At 65.7% G+C, this 16,664-nt stretch overlaps 1 protein-coding gene across 2 annotated transcripts in view; it reads right to left on the bottom strand.

The window, feature by feature from the left end:
* PEMT (phosphatidylethanolamine N-methyltransferase) overlaps positions 1-16,664 on the bottom strand; it is a 38,179-nt gene that overhangs the window by 6,460 nt on the left and 15,055 nt on the right. For both annotated transcript variants that reach the window (XM_057713769.1, XM_057713770.1), the window contains exon 3: positions 153-268. In XM_057713769.1, the coding sequence (XP_057569752.1) occupies positions 153-268 (116 nt within the window). The remainder of the gene's footprint in view (positions 1-152; positions 269-16,664) is intronic.

Below are 16,664 nucleotides of genomic sequence, written 5' to 3' on the forward strand. Positions count from 1 at the left end.
TTCCTTCCATGTCCCAGGGGCTGCTCGACCCCACGAACCTCCCCTGGTGGCTGGGTCCCCCCGGCCCAGGAGTTTCTTGTGGGGGGGGGGGGGTCTGTGCTGTCAGGCCGCCCCTCCCCCGCGCCCAGGGTGGGGATGCGCAGCGGTCCTACCAGTGCGAGCGCAGCACGTTGAGCAGCAGGATGGCGGCGCCCAGGACGTGGCAGGCCAGCCGGGGGGACCCGAAGGCCCTGCTGAGCTTGCGGGTCTTGTGCTCCCATCTCGCGACCTGCGCAGCGGAGAGAAACAGCGGTGAGAGGCCGGGACGGGCCGGCGCGGCTGCTGCGCGGTGGGTCTCAGCCCAGTGCCGCCGGGACGCCCACCATCCCGAGTCCTGTTCAGACAGACCGCAAGGCCCTCCTGCAAGCAGCCTCTTCTGGCAAACACGACAGACGATTCGAGACGCATGGGGGGGCCTGGAGAAGGGGGAGGGGCCGCCCAGGGCCCGGCGCCCACGGCGGGTCACGCACGCGCCCCCAGCCACAGGGTGCTCCCACCGGTCCCGGACCCTCAGCCCTACGCCCCGGCGCTCCCCAGGGAACAGCTTTCAAGCTTTTAACTTTTAGCCACAGAATCCTTTATTTTTTCAAACTCATCGCGCCTAGAACCTCAGCCTTCAGCAGCAAACAGCGGTGCAGCGCGAGGGCAGTCCCTCTCCAAAGCAGCTGGACTGAGGGCACCCACCGAGGGGTGACGAGAGGTCCTTGCAGGGCGACGGTCCATTAGGAAAGCGGGGGCAACTGTCCTTGGCCAGAGGAAACAGCCTGGTTTCACACATGGACCCCAGACTCAAGCCACAGGGGCAGACAGAACGTCCGGCCAGAGGGAGCTGGGAGGGTGGGAGCAGGCGCACTGACCTCCCCAGAACCCAGGGACGTCGACGCCAACGATAAAAGCCAGGGCTCCTGTGAGCACCGGTTCCCACGCACGGACAGACACGGGAACGCGTGACAGCTCAGCGACCTCCCACCCAGCCTGACAGGTGAGGGGCTTCCCTGCAGCGGGGGCGCCGTGGGACCCACCCAGCTGGTTCCATCTAAAAGTGGGTGAGTCTGGGAGGGTCTGGGAGGGTCACACGTGCAGGACAGGGGACGTGCAGAGGCCGGGAGGGGTGGGAGCTCGGCGGCGCCCCGAGGGGGTTCCCAAGTTGCACCCTGTGGCACAGGACGGCACCCAACAGCCTCCCCCGGCCGAAATGCCACTTCACCGCTGCCTGAGCCCTCGCTCAGCCATCACCTGCTAACGCGACACCTTCCACCGGCTTGACCGGGGAATACATCCGCTCCGAGCTGCACCCAGTCTTCCCCCGCCAGTGAACTCACATCTGGACTTGACGGCCTGGGAGAGGGTCCCCGCGTCCTACCGCCCGCCCCCGACGGCCCGAGAGATCCGCAACACGGCACCGCAGAGGTGAAACGTCACCCCGTGCCACTCCTAAGGCAGGACCCGGCGACACGTTCATCGGGGACAGGGCGGGGCGGGGGACCCGGCTGACCTCCCGAATCCACTGGCCCGTCTCAGTGCCACGCACAGCGGCGCCTCCGGACGGGCTGGGACGGGGGACGTGGCGTGGGACAGCAGGACACGGCCACGTCGCAGGGCAAAGAGCTGAACCCTGGCAACGTCCCCCGCTTCAGCGGAACCCGCAGCACATTTACGGGGTGTCCTTCATGGCTAACTATCGGGTTCGGGAAACACAGACGAACACGGTAAAGAGCGTCACGGATGGAACCCCCCGAACCCAGAAGGTGCTGCTGCACGAGGGACCCCGTTTCTCCCCCGAGTAAATGACGGGGACAGAAGGGGTGTGGCACGGGTCTGCGTACAGAGGGCTCGGGAGTCGCACTGACCGGACGCAACGCGTAGACCTTACTTGGGTCCTGATTCACACACACCGACTGGAACGGGGCTTTTGAGACAACCGGGGAAAGGGAACACGGGCTGAGCGCCGAGTGGTGCTACATCACCACTGCTGTCCTTTCTCCTTCCAACCCAGATGGAGGGACTTTAGCCTCTGACCTGAAACAACCAAAAAACAGACAAATATACCAGGGCTTTCCAGACACCGGACAGGAAGGGATGAAGGACGCTGATTTAAACCTAACTGCATCAATAACATGAAATGCTAATGGCCAAACGTCTCATTTAAAAGGCAGAGATTGCCAGGACTTCCCCGGCGGTCCAGTGGTCAGGACTCCGCGCTTCCACTGCCCGGGGGCACGGGTTCGATCCCGGGTTGGGGAAGCTCCACATGCCACAGACGAAAAAAAAGGCAGAGGTTGTCAGACTGGATGAAAAAGCAAGATCCGGCTACACAAAATACACTTTGTTTACAAAGATACAAACCAAGTGAACGTAACAGGCTGGCACTAGAGACGCCCTGCTAACACTGGCCAAGAGGCGGCTGAGTGGTTACACTCATTTCAGACAAAGTAGATAGTCAGCGTGGAGGTCATGACTGCGACAGAGAAGACTGCCTCCAAATCAGCCAAGAGGACACAGCCCTACACGTACGCTCACCCGATGCCTGAGCCTACGGTCCACGAAGTGAAACCCATGAATCTGCCAAACAGAAGCGGCGATTTCAATACTCCTCCCTCGATACGGATAGAACAGATATAGATTTGAATACTATCAACCAGCTTGGTCTAGTGACGCTTATAAAAGGCTTCACTCAACAACAGCAGAAAGGAGATTAGTTTCAAGTGCACACAGGACATTTACCAAGGTAGACCACATTCTGGGAAACAAAACAAGTCACAGTGAGTTCAGAAGAATTCCACATCACACAGAGTGTGTTCTCTGATCACAATGGAGTTCATCAGAAATTAATGACAGAAAGATCTCTGAAAAAATCCTGACAGGGCTTCCCTGGTGGTGCACTGGTTAGGAATCCGCCTGCCAATGCAGGGGACACGGGTTCGAGCCCTGCTCTGGGAAGATTCCACATGTCGCGGAGCAACTAAGCCCATGCGCCACAACCACTGAGCCTACGCTCTAGAGCCCATGAGCCACAGCTACTGAAGCTCGTGCACCTAGGGCCTGTGCTCCACAGCAAGAGAAGCCACGGCACTGAGAAGCCCGCGCACCACAACAAAGAGGAGCCCCCACTTGCCACACAGCAACGAGGACCCAATGCAGCCAATAAATAAGTAAATTTTTTTTTTTAAATCCCCAAACATCTAGAAACTAAGTAACACATTTCCAAAAACCAACTCATGGGAAAAAAGAAGAAATCAAAAGGGAAACTGGAAGGATTTTGAATTGAACAAAAAAGAAAGCGCAACATACCAGCGTCTGTGGGACGCTGCTGCTTCGGAGGGCTACGGCACTGAACACCCACAGGAGAGAAAGAAGGAAGGTCTCCAGTCACTGGTCTCAGCTCCCACAAGAAACTAGAGAAAGAAGAGAAAATGAAACCCACGTAAGTAGGAGAAACGTTTGGAGTGGAAATCTATAATAGAAAATAGAAAAACACTAGAGAAAAATCAATGAAACCAAGAGCTGGTTCCCTGAGGTGAATAAAACCTCTCCTCAGACGGATCAAGGGAAAAAGACAGGGAGTCTCAACGGCAAGGTGGTATCCCTGCAGAGTCTGCAGAGGTCAGAAGGGCAAAGAGGGAATACGTGAGCAACTCATACCCACGAACGCGACCAAAGCTCCCTCGGGAAAAGAAGCAGAGGGTCGGACCAGCACGCGCTAGGTCCATCCACATACGTTAACAGAGTCAAAAACCTTCACACAGAGAGCGTTCCGGGTCCAGCTGGCTTCATTCGTGAAATCTACCAAACATTGAAGGAAGAAATCATACCAACTATGTACAAACTCTTGCCCAAAACTGAAAAGGCAGGAACACTCCCCAATTCATTTAATGAAGCCAGCATTACCTGATACCAAAACATTACAAGAAAGCTAGAGAAAAATACCCTTCCTGAACAAAATGCAAAAATGCTAAACAAAATGTTAGCAAATTAGCAAAAGGAACCCAACCATATACTGAAAGGGTAACAGCACATCACAGCCAGGTGACACTTACAGCAGGAGCAAAAAGTTGGTTAGCATCTGAAAATCAGTCGACGATCGCCTTAATAGACTGGTACATTTGACAAAATCCAACATACATTCCTGACAGAAACTCAGCACGTGAGGAGTCACGGGAAACGCCTTCGTCATAACAAAAGGCATCTGTGAAAACCCTACAGCTGACTTCACCCTGGACGCTCCCTTAGACCAGGAAGAAAGCATCACGTCAAGTAAAACGCGACCTACACAAACGCTGATGAAATCGACAAATAGCGCCGGGCTGGCACCCCGGAAACTGGGAAGCTTTGCTGAGAATTTAAGAAAAGACCTCAAGAAACAGAGAGAGCGAGCGTCCGTGGGTCTGGAAACTCAGTTATTACGAAGATGTCAGTTCTCCTCTATAGACTCAACGCAACCCCAATCAAAATCCCAACAGGCTTTTTGCTGCAGATTTGACAACCTGATTCTAAAATTCTCACGGAAATGTAAAGCACTTAGAAGAGCCGAAACAACAACCGAAAAAGAACAAAGTGGGGCCAACTCGACAGGTTTTATAAAGCAACCGTGCTCAGGACGGGGATGCTGGCGCAAAGGCAGACGCAGAGATCACCGGAGCCGAACAGCGAGTCCAGAAACAGACCCACGTGTGTGAGGTCAACTGATCTGTGACAAAGTGCAAAGGCAATTAACCCAGGGGGCGGAGGGTAACGGCGCTGCCTGTCGCACGCAGAACCCGTAACTCAGATCGTGTACAAAAATGAGCACAAGTGGGTTATACACCTAACCATAAAACCTGAAGTGACAAAACTTTCAGAGGAAAACGTACTAGAAAATCTGTGTGACCTTGAGTTATGCAGTGATTTCTTAGCTACACCATGAAAAGCACAATTCGTAGATGAGGAGATGTGCTGAATGGTCGGGTTACGGCTGACAGCTGGAGGGCTGGACTGCTGTCGCTCTCTCCCGGGCAGAGGGCACAGGGAGCAGACCCCCAGCGCCCACACCAGCAGCCCTCCACCCGCACAAACGCCTGCCGGGTGGCCGCGCTAGCTTGTGCACACCAGCCCTCGGCTGGCAAATCCCTCAGGCAGGACAGCTCGGCTATGAGGGCCCCCCGCCCCCGGCAGCCCATCCTGTCTGACCTGCCCTCCCGGTGCCTGCGACGGGGCCAGTGCAGGAGGACGCTGGAGGGAGCCCACCCGTGCCCACCTGGAGGAAGCAGGGAAGCCGCCCAGCCCCCCACAAGAGTCCGTCGCTCCCTCCACACCACATGCTGCGGCCTCGGCCTGGGGGAGAGGGAGCTGTATCCCAATGACGAGGCCCTCGCTTCAGCACACCAAATACCTGTTTTTAAGTTTTACGTAATAGATACACCAGCAGGGCAGGGAGAGCTGACTCTTTTTTGAAAGATCCGCTTGGGGGTTCATCTAAATGTGCGGGTTTTCCTCCCGTACGTACCATCTCTGAATCACACACAGCTTTTTAGGATCTTTTTTTAAATTTTAAAATGAAACAAGGCCTATCTGTACAAAGCCACTGGGAAAACAGCCACTATTAACCAAATGCAGTGCAAAATCCGGTCTGCCTTCTCGGGTCAATATTTACGTGGATCTCAGCCTTGGAAACGACATGTGGCTGTGTCGGCGCTCAGCTGGGCGGCTGTCTGGACACGCGGGTTCGATAAGCAGCTGGGCCTTCCCCCGGCATCTCAGGCGGGGCGGGCGGGACACACCACCCGCACCCGCACCCGCACGGTATGAGCACCTACAGCCAGATGGCTGTTTTTCTTTTTTCTGAGCTAAGAGTAGTTTGTTTTAGAAGGGGAGACTATTTTAGGTCGGAGGTAAAAGTGAAAATCATTGAGACAGAGGACACTCCTGTCACCCTGGAAAGCTCCCCGCGCCCCCGAGCCCCCGCCCCACAGCCTCTGATCTGGCTTCTGCCCCGTGCAGCCCTCTCCAGCGTGTGTGCACGTGGCCTCCCCGCGGGGTCAGCTCCAGGTGCTACGCGCGGACGGACCACGGCTGGCTCACGCACCCCCAGCCTGCGGCGCCTGCCAGTGTCAGCAGAGCCGCTCCCGGGGTTCCGTGTGCACGTGCGTCTGCTGGGCTGCAGGGAAGCAAGCCTTCCATGGTCTGGGCGCCTGTGCCCTCTCACCCCCTGCCGTGCGACCCCAGGGGGGTGGGCAGGAAAGACTGCCCAGGCGATGGCAGGGGGCCCTTGGGGAGCACAGAGACCCCTCCTGAGGCTGGACAGAGACGCAGAGAGGAAAGGGGGAGGAGTCCAGGGCAGGGAGGGCGGGCCTGAGCCCCTCCGCCCCAGACCCCCTCCACCTGGGAAGCAGGGAGCAACAGGGAGCCCCCTGCAGCCTCCGCGTCACCCGCTGAGCCGGGCGGGAAAAGACCAGCCGTCTGCCTCCTCGCGGCCCTGGGACCCCCTGCGGGTGGCAGCAGGGGGGTGTGGCGCCTGGTCCCCAGCTCCAGAGCACACGGTGGTGGCATCTGCCAGGAGGCCACCCACTCGGCGGGGTTGAAAGGTCAGCCCCAGGCCCGGGCGGCGTGGGGGGCGGGAAGGCAGCGGAGATCCGCATTTCACCCGCTGTCCGGGTGAAAACCCTGCGGTGCGGGGAGAGAAGGCGACCTGCCCGACACACGGCGACAGGGCCGGGACGTGCCCAGGGCCGCAGGGAGGCCTCCTCGTGGGCCCCCTGCCCAGAGAGGGCGGGCGTGGGCCCAGCACCGCTTCGGAGAAGGTGCTGTGGGGCCCGTGGCACTCCGCCGGCACCGGTGAGAACCTGGGTGCCGTGCCGGGGCCGGGGCGCAGTGGAGGGCAAGCGCGGCGCTGGGGGCGGGGACAGCCCGCGGCCGGGCGTGGGACCGCCGGAGATCACCAGCTCAGGCGCCAAGGGCGTCACCCACCATGACCCTGACCCCAGCGCACCCCCGAGACGCACCCGGTCAGGCGCCCGGAGCTGGAGGGGCCAGGGCAGGGCCTCGTGCTTTGGTGGGATTGTGTCCGCGGAAGAACGGCGCGGGCGCGGTCTGAACCCTTCTGTCGGGACAGCACCACCCCCCCGCGCCCTGTGGCATCCCGTGGGAGCGGCCGAGCCGGGCCTCGCGGCTGTGGGGTCACCAGGGACGCTGCCCCGTCGGGGGGGGGGGGGGGGTCCTGGCGCCAGGGTGCCTGGGGACGCGGTGCCGCTGCTCTCTGGCTGCCTCTAAACCGGTTCCTCAAACCCAGCGTGGCCCCCGCACGGCAGCGTGGCCGCCCCCTGGGCGCCTGCGAGACAGGCAGAGGCTCGGGCGCCCCCAGCCCCGCAGGAGACCCGCCGCCGCCCCAGAGCCAGCACCGGGCTCCTCTGTGCGCGCCCGCCGCCCGGGGCCAGGGCTGGTGTGCGAGCCCATCTCCCGGCAGCGCGATGGGCCCGGGGAGTCGCCGTCCTGGAAGCCGCTGCGGAAGGCCGCACACACCCCTCGGGCCCGGCCGGGCTCAGAGCACGGCGGCAGGCAGACGGCAAAACCAAGCTCCTGCCTCCCGTGACCCCTGAGCAGGACCACGCACGTGACCCCGGTGGCGGTCAGCGCCTCTCACGACGGCTGGACGGGTCAGAACCCAGTGCCCGCCGGGGGACGGTCTCCGTCCTCGCCACCACCCATGAGGGAAGCACTGCCATTCACACACGAGGGAACAGAGGCACAGAGAGGTTGTCACTCGCTCAAAGCCACACAGCTGGGACGTGGGAAAGCCCAGCCTTGAACCCAGAGCCGGTTTCTAACCACAAAGCCCCTGGGCCTCCCGGCTGTCCCCCCCGCACCCCCCACCCTGATCTGCTGGGACCGATCTCAAGGGTGGGCTGGACCCTAACAGCCCCCCCAGCTCCGACGCCCCACGGGGCCGTGCACGGTGGCGGAGGGGCTGTTGTGTCTACTTCCCGGCTGGCAGGCTCGGGGCCCAAGAGCCCTTCCCCACCAGACCAGGAGCCTCCCCGGCGTGAAGCTGGGCGGAGACGCGGGCAGGTTACACCTCCCCTCCCCCCCCTTCAGGGTTTCCCTCCCTCACGGGAGGGAGGAGAGGCCGGGTCGGTGACGGCGACGGGAGGTGACGCGCCTGTGCCCCGGCCCTCGGCCCCACGGGGCGTTTCCCAGTCCCGGGGGCCGCGGGCACCCCCCCCCCCACCTTGCAGAGCCCGACCTCTCCCGGGCGCGTCGGGCGGGCTAGCGGGGACCACCGCGATGGGGCCCAGCCACGCGGGTCACCCCCACCGGCCTGCTCTGTGCCGGCACCGCAGCCCACACGAGAGGCCGCAGGCCCCGCACCCCACACCCTGCCCGCCGAGGGGCCGTGGCCGCCTGCACGTCCCGGCCACCCGCAAGGGCTGCCCCCACCCCACACGTGCTGCCGGCCACACGGAAGACCCTCCTCTGGCAGCCCCTCCTGCCTCGTCCTGCGTCCTGGGTCCAGGCCTCCCCTAGTCCAGACTCGCGCGCACGGGGCCTGGACGGCCTCCCGAGTCCCCGGAGCCGGGGGTGGGCAGCGCACGCCGTGACGCCCCGCCGCCTGCGGAGCGCGGGACGCCGCTGGGCGCGCCTCCAGACGTCGCTCACAGTGTCCTCTCGTGACGATGAGGTTGGGCCGAGGCAGGAGCTGTCCTGCGCTGTGGACGTGCGACAACGCAGGACAGCAACTGTGCAGGCCGTCCTGGGCTCCGGGTCGCGACGGCAGGCCCGTTCTCGCCACCGTCCCATGTGCTTAAAATCTGCCAATGAACAAAAATGTCCCCTCTGCCTGAGCGCCTCCTGTCCTCAGGGGTCTCTGCCCCGTCCCCTCACCCCCTGGGCCACATGCCTGTGGCCTCCCCCCCGCCTGGCATCTTCTGAGCCCCAGAGACTTCTCCAGAGGTGCCCCCCCTTCTCAAGCCGCCCGGGATCCCCAAGCAGGGGCCTCTTCCTCTCTGAACCTCCCGGGCATCCCGCGCTTGGACACGGGCGAGATCCCCAACCTGTGACGTGCCCACGCCCACGGCCGCCTCTGAGTGTGCTGGGCTGGGGGGGGGGGGGGGGCGCCCCGGTGACGTCACCACTCGCGGGGGGGAGGCGGGGCGTGGCAGCATCGGGGAGCACGTGCGCCACAGCCCAGGCGCGGCAGGAACCTGCAGGACACCACCCAACCCCGCCCGGCAGCCCAGAAGCCACCGGGCCCGCGTTCACGTGGCCCGGGCCCCTCGCGGGCGCGCGGGGCTTTCTGTGCAGGAGCAGGTGGGGCCACGTGCACGCGGCCAGGCCGGGGCGGAGGCTCGAACACCTGCGGAGGCCGCGCACCTGCGAAGCCGTGAGCAGCAGGCTGGACGCCCCGCCACACACACAGCCCCGCCAGCCGCCAGCCCCTCCCCCAGGGCCCGGCGCAAAGAGGCTGCCCGGGAGGGGGGACCCGCCACTCCCCCCGGGCGGGGTGGGAATCAACAGCTGCGCGTGTCACCCCGGGACTCAGGGTGTCGGGGCGGGAGAGCGGCTGCCGCCCCAGGGGAGAGCTGGCCTCGGCGGCGGCCAGCGGCTCGCGACCCCGAGGCCGCCCCCGGCCGCAGTGCGTTCCGGAGCCCTGCCGCGCTTCCCTGCCGCGCTTCCTGCCCGCAGACCTGCCCACTGACCCGCTGGGCATCCTCGCGGCTGCTGCCCACACCGAGCGGGACCGCTCACCCCGCCGCACGCCAGCCCGCCTCGTCCGCTGGGCTCCGTTTTCTTCCCTCACCTCTTAAGGGACAGCGATGAGGGGCCAGGGCCCCGGAAAGGCATCTACGTGACCTTCAGGACGGAGCCCGGTGACCCTCTGAGGCTGCGGAGCCCGCGGTCTCTCAAGGGCCAGAGCGGCTCCGGCGCTGACGGTCGGGCAGGCCTCCTCGGGGCAGAGACGCAGGACACTTAACCCAGCGCCGAGGGGCGCCCGAGGGGCGTGTTTACAGAGCGGCCGAGGCCAGGCCGGCTCCCCGCGCTGCAGGCCTGCCCCCCGGCAGCCGCTGGGCACTGAGGACACCGGCCGGCGTGGCCTCTGCCCTCAGGGCCTCCCGTGTGGGGCGGACGTGCCGGGGATGCGATCGCCAGGGAACGGGCGCCGGAGGAAGAGGGACCTCAGGGTGAGGGTCGTGGGGAGGCCTCTCTGGCAGGTGACCCTGGCGAGAGGTGACCCACACGGAGCACAGCAAGAGGGGTCCCCCTTCTCTCTAGAGGAACACGTGGCCTGCAACACCCCAGGGCGCTGTCCTGCCCTGTCCGTCCGGCCGGCCGGGGGGACGTGGGGATGGCGTGGGCCAGGGCTCCGCTCTGCACCTCGGACGCGGCATTTAGCAGGGAAGGTGTCTTCACCAGAAAGCGCCCGAGGCCCTGGGAGGGACACGGCAGTCAAGGTGACACAGGCATCCACACGTCCGGGAGGAGACGGCAGAACAAAGGAGCCGGGGAAGGAAATCTGAAAGCCCAGGCGCATCCGATGGGAAGGGGAAACACAGGCGCCGAACCAAGGAACCCGCGGCAGCCGGGGCCCACGGGCACCCCTCATGCTCACAGAAGCCACGGCTGATCGGGACCCGCCGCCCACAGACCAGGCGCGGGGGCTGCCCGCGCCCGGCAGGGAGCAGGAACGAGACCGGGAGCCACGAGGAGGGGGCCCAGCGGGTGTTGAGAAAGGCTGTGGCCCCCCGCGGCCAGCAGGCCCCCACGGTCAGGGGCCAAGTGTATGAACACAGGCCCCGTGAAGACGGGAGGGGCGCAGAGGCCGCACACAGGCCCGCCTCTGGGACGCGCGTCCAGAAGTGTCCCTGGCCTGGCACTGGGCCCAGCCCTCTGCCGTCACCACAGCCTGACCTCTCACTTTGGAACCCAGCAGGTTTCCATCAAAGCGGCAGAGACAGCACGGGGTCCCCAGGGCCTCTGGCCAGCAACCTGCACCCCCGGCCCTGCCCCGGGCGTGGGCGCCGGGGGCGCCGCCTCCCAGACCCACTGCCCACGCGTGACAACCACGACTGAGAAAACCCACCCCTTCCCTGGGCAGGAGCCGCGCTGCTCTGCTGGGTCTGCGCGCGGGGAGGCGGCACGTCCCGGTCACGGCCACGCGCCACCCGGGGCCCACACCCCCTCCCAGAGGCTGCGAGGACGCGGAGGCACCCCACCCCCCACTCCGCCCCCAGGAGCAGAGAAACACAAAAAGCCTGCGTCCTGATGGAAACCCAATCCCCTTCGCAGAGCCGTGTGACTGCGGACAGTCTCTCCTCGCTGGGTACAGCCTGGGTCAAAATACCACGTTCTGTGCTCATCGCTGCCCCCCCGCCCCCGCCCCCAGGAACATTCCCAGGACCTGAGGGGGGTGATCACGGCTCGGCGTCGCCCAGGGACGCAGGAGACAGGACACAGAACAGCACGGCCCCTGCCAGAAGCGCGGTCTCTCCAGGAGGACCGGCACGGCTTCCCGAGCCGCCACGCAGGCCAGGCTGGAGCGGGAGCCCCTGGGCTTCGAGGACGCGTGGCCGAGGGGCTCAGGGACGCCTGCGACCCCTGGGGGTCAAAGGTCACGCACAAGCCACCCAGCGGGTTGGCTTCGGGACGCGGGGCCCTGGGCCTCCCTGCCGCCTCCGCCGGCCACAGCCACGCCGTCCTGTGACCCGCAGGTTCCAGAAGCAGATCCTGGAGCAGATAAGCAGGACGGGGATGTGCGCTTTCGGGTGTTTACGGGGCAAAGTCTGAAACCAGGGGCTCGTCCCCCTGCACCGGCACGCGTGACAGGACATCCCCACGAGGGGCTGAAAGAGGGCGAGCGTTTGGGTGCAGAAGGGAACGTCCCCAAAATCCACGCGCAGGGGCCGTGAGAGCAGGGCCCAGCCCTCAGGAGGCCACACCACGGCCAGCTCCCGCCGCTGCGCTAAGGTCAGCGTCCTCTGCTTTCCTGAAGGAAAGGATGAGGGACCCGCAGGGGCTGCCACACAGCATGTCCGGGGCGCGGCCGGGGGTCAGACGGCCTTCCACAGACCGCGACCCTGCACGTGTGTGGCCAACATGGAAACGTCCAATGTCCTAACTGCAGGGAAACTACAAACGAGTGGCCCCGCCCCAGGGGAGGGGCAGACGGCAGGGACCTACGGGGCTGGCAGAGCTGGAGTCGGTCCTGCATCTTCAAGGCCAGCCGCGGGGTCGAGGGTCACGCCGCTCTCCTGCGGTGCCCGCCCCCCGGGTGTGACGACGCCTCCCGCCTCGGGTGGACACGCTCTCACGTCGCACACGATTCTAACGAGCCCCGGACAGCAGGTGAGCGGCAGGCCCGGGGGCAGGGTGGGCAGGGGGCGCGCCGGCGGACCCCGAGGCGGGCGGGGCCTGTGCCCACGCGCACCAGCAGCTTCACTGCCGGAAGCGGGTTCCTCCCAGCAGGTGCGGGACAAACCCACCTCGCCCGCCCCAGCCACAGAGGCCTCAGCCCACCCCGGGCCGGGCCCTTCCCGCGGCTCCGCGGGCCCCCCGAGGGAGAGGCTCGGCTCCTGTCTGCGCCCCCCAGGCCACGGGGGCCCCGAGAGGTGACGGTGATACCCCCGCAGCGTGCTGGCTTCACAGAAAACAGAGCCGGGCGAGGCCAGGCCGTCCTTGTTCTCTCTCACTATCCCGCTCTCCTGACACGCACAGCCAAGGTCTAAGATTAGGCCGCTGGATCTCACACCTGATTTTCCGAGCTCCCCGGGGGGGTCAGCGCTGGCCCGGGGAGGTGTCACATCCGCATCAGGGAACAGTGTCTTCTGAACACGCTGCTCTGGCCCTGCCGGCTGGGGGACCAGGGCCCGCGGGTCCCAGCCCCACCCCCAGGCACCAATCCACACATTCAGGCCTGAACGCACCTGGCGGGCAGAGGGTTAGGAAGGCCGTGAGGTCCCCGCCGTGTCCTCGGGACCAAGTGCTGAGCCCCTCCGTGCAGGCCACACTCAGACCCGGGCCAGAGAACCAGGGTCAGGGCTGCAACTGCCCCCAGACGGGGAGACCCGCCCGTGCCCTCGGCCCGCCACCTGGCCACGGTGCAGGGGGAGGGCTGATGCCCCCACACGGGAACACCTTCCCACCGCCATCAGGGTTTGTTCTGGAAGGACCTGAATTCTGCGCCCATTAAGCCTGGAGTGCTCCCAGGAAGGGCCCTGCCCCGCTCACGGCATCCGTGTGGCCGCCTCCGGGAGGACCACGGTCCTGCCCGCCAAGCCACCCCGCTGCTTCCGGCCACGGCCCTTCCCTTCCCCTCGTCTGTTTCTCGGGAAGCGGCCTGTGCACGTGTTCTGCTGTCAGTATAAGGAGACGGCATTAGGGGTCGGGGACCCTTCACCTGCGCCACCCGCCGAGGTGTGAGACGTGACCTCTGTCCTCTGCGAACAGCCTCACAGTCGACGGGGCCGATACTCACCCCCGCCCCGCCCCCGCTCCCCGCTTCCAGGCTGCCTGTCACGCGCCCAGTGGCACTGATGTGACACCTGGGGGCGGCCAACAGTGGAGCACCTGTCCCGGCAGGCGGGCACGGCCAGCAGGGCCCGAGCTGGAGCCCCGTCCCTCGGGACGGCACCTCGGCCCGGCAGCCCAGCCACGAGGAAGGGCCCGGTGGCTGGCCAGCTCCAAACAAGGTTCTATCCAAACCTCGAGGGCCTGACGCCTGTGCCTGTTTTACGGATGAGAAAACCGAGGCTCAGGAGAGCGAAACATCCTGCCCGGGTCCCGGCCAGGGGGCGTCAGCGGCGGGACAGGCTGGCGTGCTCAGAGGCCCCGCCCCTCCCCGGGCCGGCAAGACGGGCAGGGAGGACCCGGGGCGGGCAGGGGCGCGGCTACACGGGGCTCCCGCGCCGGAGCACATGCAGCCGCCCCGCCCCGGGCACCCCTTCCAGGCGGCCGCCCCTCGTGGCCGCCCCACACGCGCCCCTGCCCACGGAAAGTCCACGCGCCGTCGCAGCCCTGACACAGGCGGGGCGGGACGCCCACAGCCAGGAAGCCGGCGGAGGGCGCACGCGGCGCCCCAGGCTGCAGGGCTGGACCCCGGCAGGTCCTGCCCCACCTGGGCCGGGCCAGGCCGCCACCTAGGGCTGCGTCTGCACCTGGCAGGCCCGATGGGGGGGGGGGGGGGGCGGATTACATGCAGGAGCAGGAGCCCCTGCCGGGCCCGGCTCCGCTCCCGCAGCTGTGTGACCCGGGCAGGCCAAGCCAGCGGTCTGCGCCTCCGCTGCTGCTTCTGGAACACCTGGGGTTGAGCGCCCGTCCCCGCGCCCGCACATCAGACCCATCCGGGGGAGTGCCAATACGGCTCAGCCCAAGGACGGCCACCGAGCGCGCCCCGCCCCCAGCGCCCCGTCCCAGGGCGGTCCTGCGCCCTCGCGGCCGTGCAATCCCTTGGTCCCGGGCTGGCCCAGTCACCTCCCCGTGGCCTGCGGGACGAGGACTGACTCCACAGAGCCGACAACAGAGGGGCCGGGCGGGGGGACTGTGCCTGCGCCCCTCTCTCAGGGCACCCTTCCTCCCGTGCTCCCCCGCGCTTAGGGGAGCTCGTGCCTCTGACACCCCGAGGGAGGGCAGGGAAAGCGGGGGCAGGTGGCCACAGCAGGAGGTGGGCAGACGCGGCCCCATCCTCGGCAAGGTCACCTCCATCCCCTGCCGGGCACAAGCAGTGGGTCTGCGCCGCAGGTGCCCAGCTCGCGCTTCCCCAGGGCAGCCCTGCCTCTGCGGACCCCCGGGGCCCCCGGTACCGCCCTCAGCACGAATCCGACCCCAGCGTGCTGGGCGCCTTGCAGTAACCGTGCACACTTCCGCCAGGGCCTTTGGCGGTGGGTTGCTGGTAACCAAGGTGCACGGGCGGCCGGCCTCCAGGGCTACCCCGGCCGGGTGCAGGCAGGAGGAGGCGCAGTCTCCCTGGATGGACAACTGGGCACACGTGGCAGCTGCAGGCTGGCAGGTGGGGGCCGAGGGGGCCACGGGGCCTCTGAGCACGCACAGCACGTGCGCCACCTGGGACCCTCTTCAGCGGGGGCAGCGGGACAGGGTGAAGGTCAGCAGAGATGTGCACAGGCGGACTGAACCCTGCTCCCTGCAGAGCCTGGTACCCACGTCCGGGGGCTGCCCTCTGAGGCTGGCTGGGGCCTCGGACAAGAGGGGCCCGATCGGGGCAAGTACCGTCGGGGAAGCTTCGCAGGCGCCACCCCTGCCCTCTCCTGATTTCCCGTCTGCATCAGCGGCCTGGTTCTCCATCCCTCTCTGCCCAGAACCCGTGTCCTGGCCTCTCCTCTCTCGTGATCTCCGCCTCCAGGAGCCCCCACTCCAGGCCGATGCCTCTGGAGATACTACAGGAATCTCAGGGCGGCAGCACAGAGAGCCCGAGGAGCCTCCTTGCGGTGCCGGGGGGCAGCACTGCCAGGGTCTCCGGGCTGGCACTCAGCCCCCTCCCATCCCAGCCCTCCTGAGGCTCAGGCTGCCAGGGCAGGGGACCAGGAGGCGGGAACGGGGCTCCCTGAGCGCGCAGCCGGGCCGTGGCCCGATACCACGGGGGGCCCACGGCACCCCCAGGCGCTGCGTGGCCCCCGCGTCAGCCAGCGAGACGCACACCCATCACCCCTGCGTCTCAGAGCCTCTCCCAGGCCAATCCCTGCCTCCTGGAGGCGAGGAAGGGGTCCACCAGCTAGCAAACACTCTTCAAGGTGTAGCCCTAGGCGTGGAGCTCTTCTGGGCTTGTGGCTCTGGGACGAGGGAACGCACTTGGCCTTCAGCTCGGGCAGCAGCTCTGGGAGTGCACGCGGATGCAGGAGCCCCTCTGGACGCGCCTGCCCCCGCGCGGCTCCCACGGCTGCTTCTCCTCTGAGCCAAGTATGGCCCGGGACCTTCCAGACCCTTTCACACCCATTCTCCTCCCCCCAAGCCTGGCAACCACCCTGAGGAAAAGCTGGGCAAAGGCCACTCCTCCAGACCTAAGAGGAGGCAGCGGAGGCCCAGGTCAGAGCAAGTTAGCAGTGAAATGAGACAAAAACCCAAGCCTGGGAAAATTTCCACGGAATCTCAGCTGGCCTAAAGGAAGACCAGGGAATGGGGCAGAGCCAACGACACGGCCAGGCTGGCACCGTGCGGTCAGCGGGAGGACCTACCACCCCTCTGCCAGATGGAGAAACTGCCTGGCCCACGGCCCCCCGGGCCACACAGGGCTCACCCAAGATAACACAGGGCCCGTCCTCAGCTCCCAGGAGCCCTCGATCTCAGGAAGGAGGTGAGACATAAACTCACAAGGAACAGCAACCACAGGCCTGCGGGTCAGGGAGGCTGGAAGGCAGTTGGGCCACACCTGCTCGGGGCCAGGGCTCGGGGAAGGCTGGTGAAGGCCCAGGAGGGAAGCGGGAGGCGGGGGAGGGGCCCTTCTAGGCGGAAGCAGACCGTGCAAAGGCACGGGGACGCGAGGAGGCCACGCTTGCAGATGGCAGACCGTAGACACCAGAGCTCCAGGGCTCAGAGCAGACACCCTGCGCAGGTGTGGCCAGGCCCTGCAGGCCGCAGTGTCCACAGAAATGCTGCAGCGGACGGCCTGATCTGCTGGGGACACCATGGGGAGGCCAGGTCACCAGACC

The sequence above is a fragment of the Hippopotamus amphibius genome, chromosome 17 (assembly GCF_030028045.1).
Source record: "Hippopotamus amphibius kiboko isolate mHipAmp2 chromosome 17, mHipAmp2.hap2, whole genome shotgun sequence".
Lineage (NCBI taxonomy): Eukaryota > Metazoa > Chordata > Mammalia > Artiodactyla > Hippopotamidae > Hippopotamus > Hippopotamus amphibius.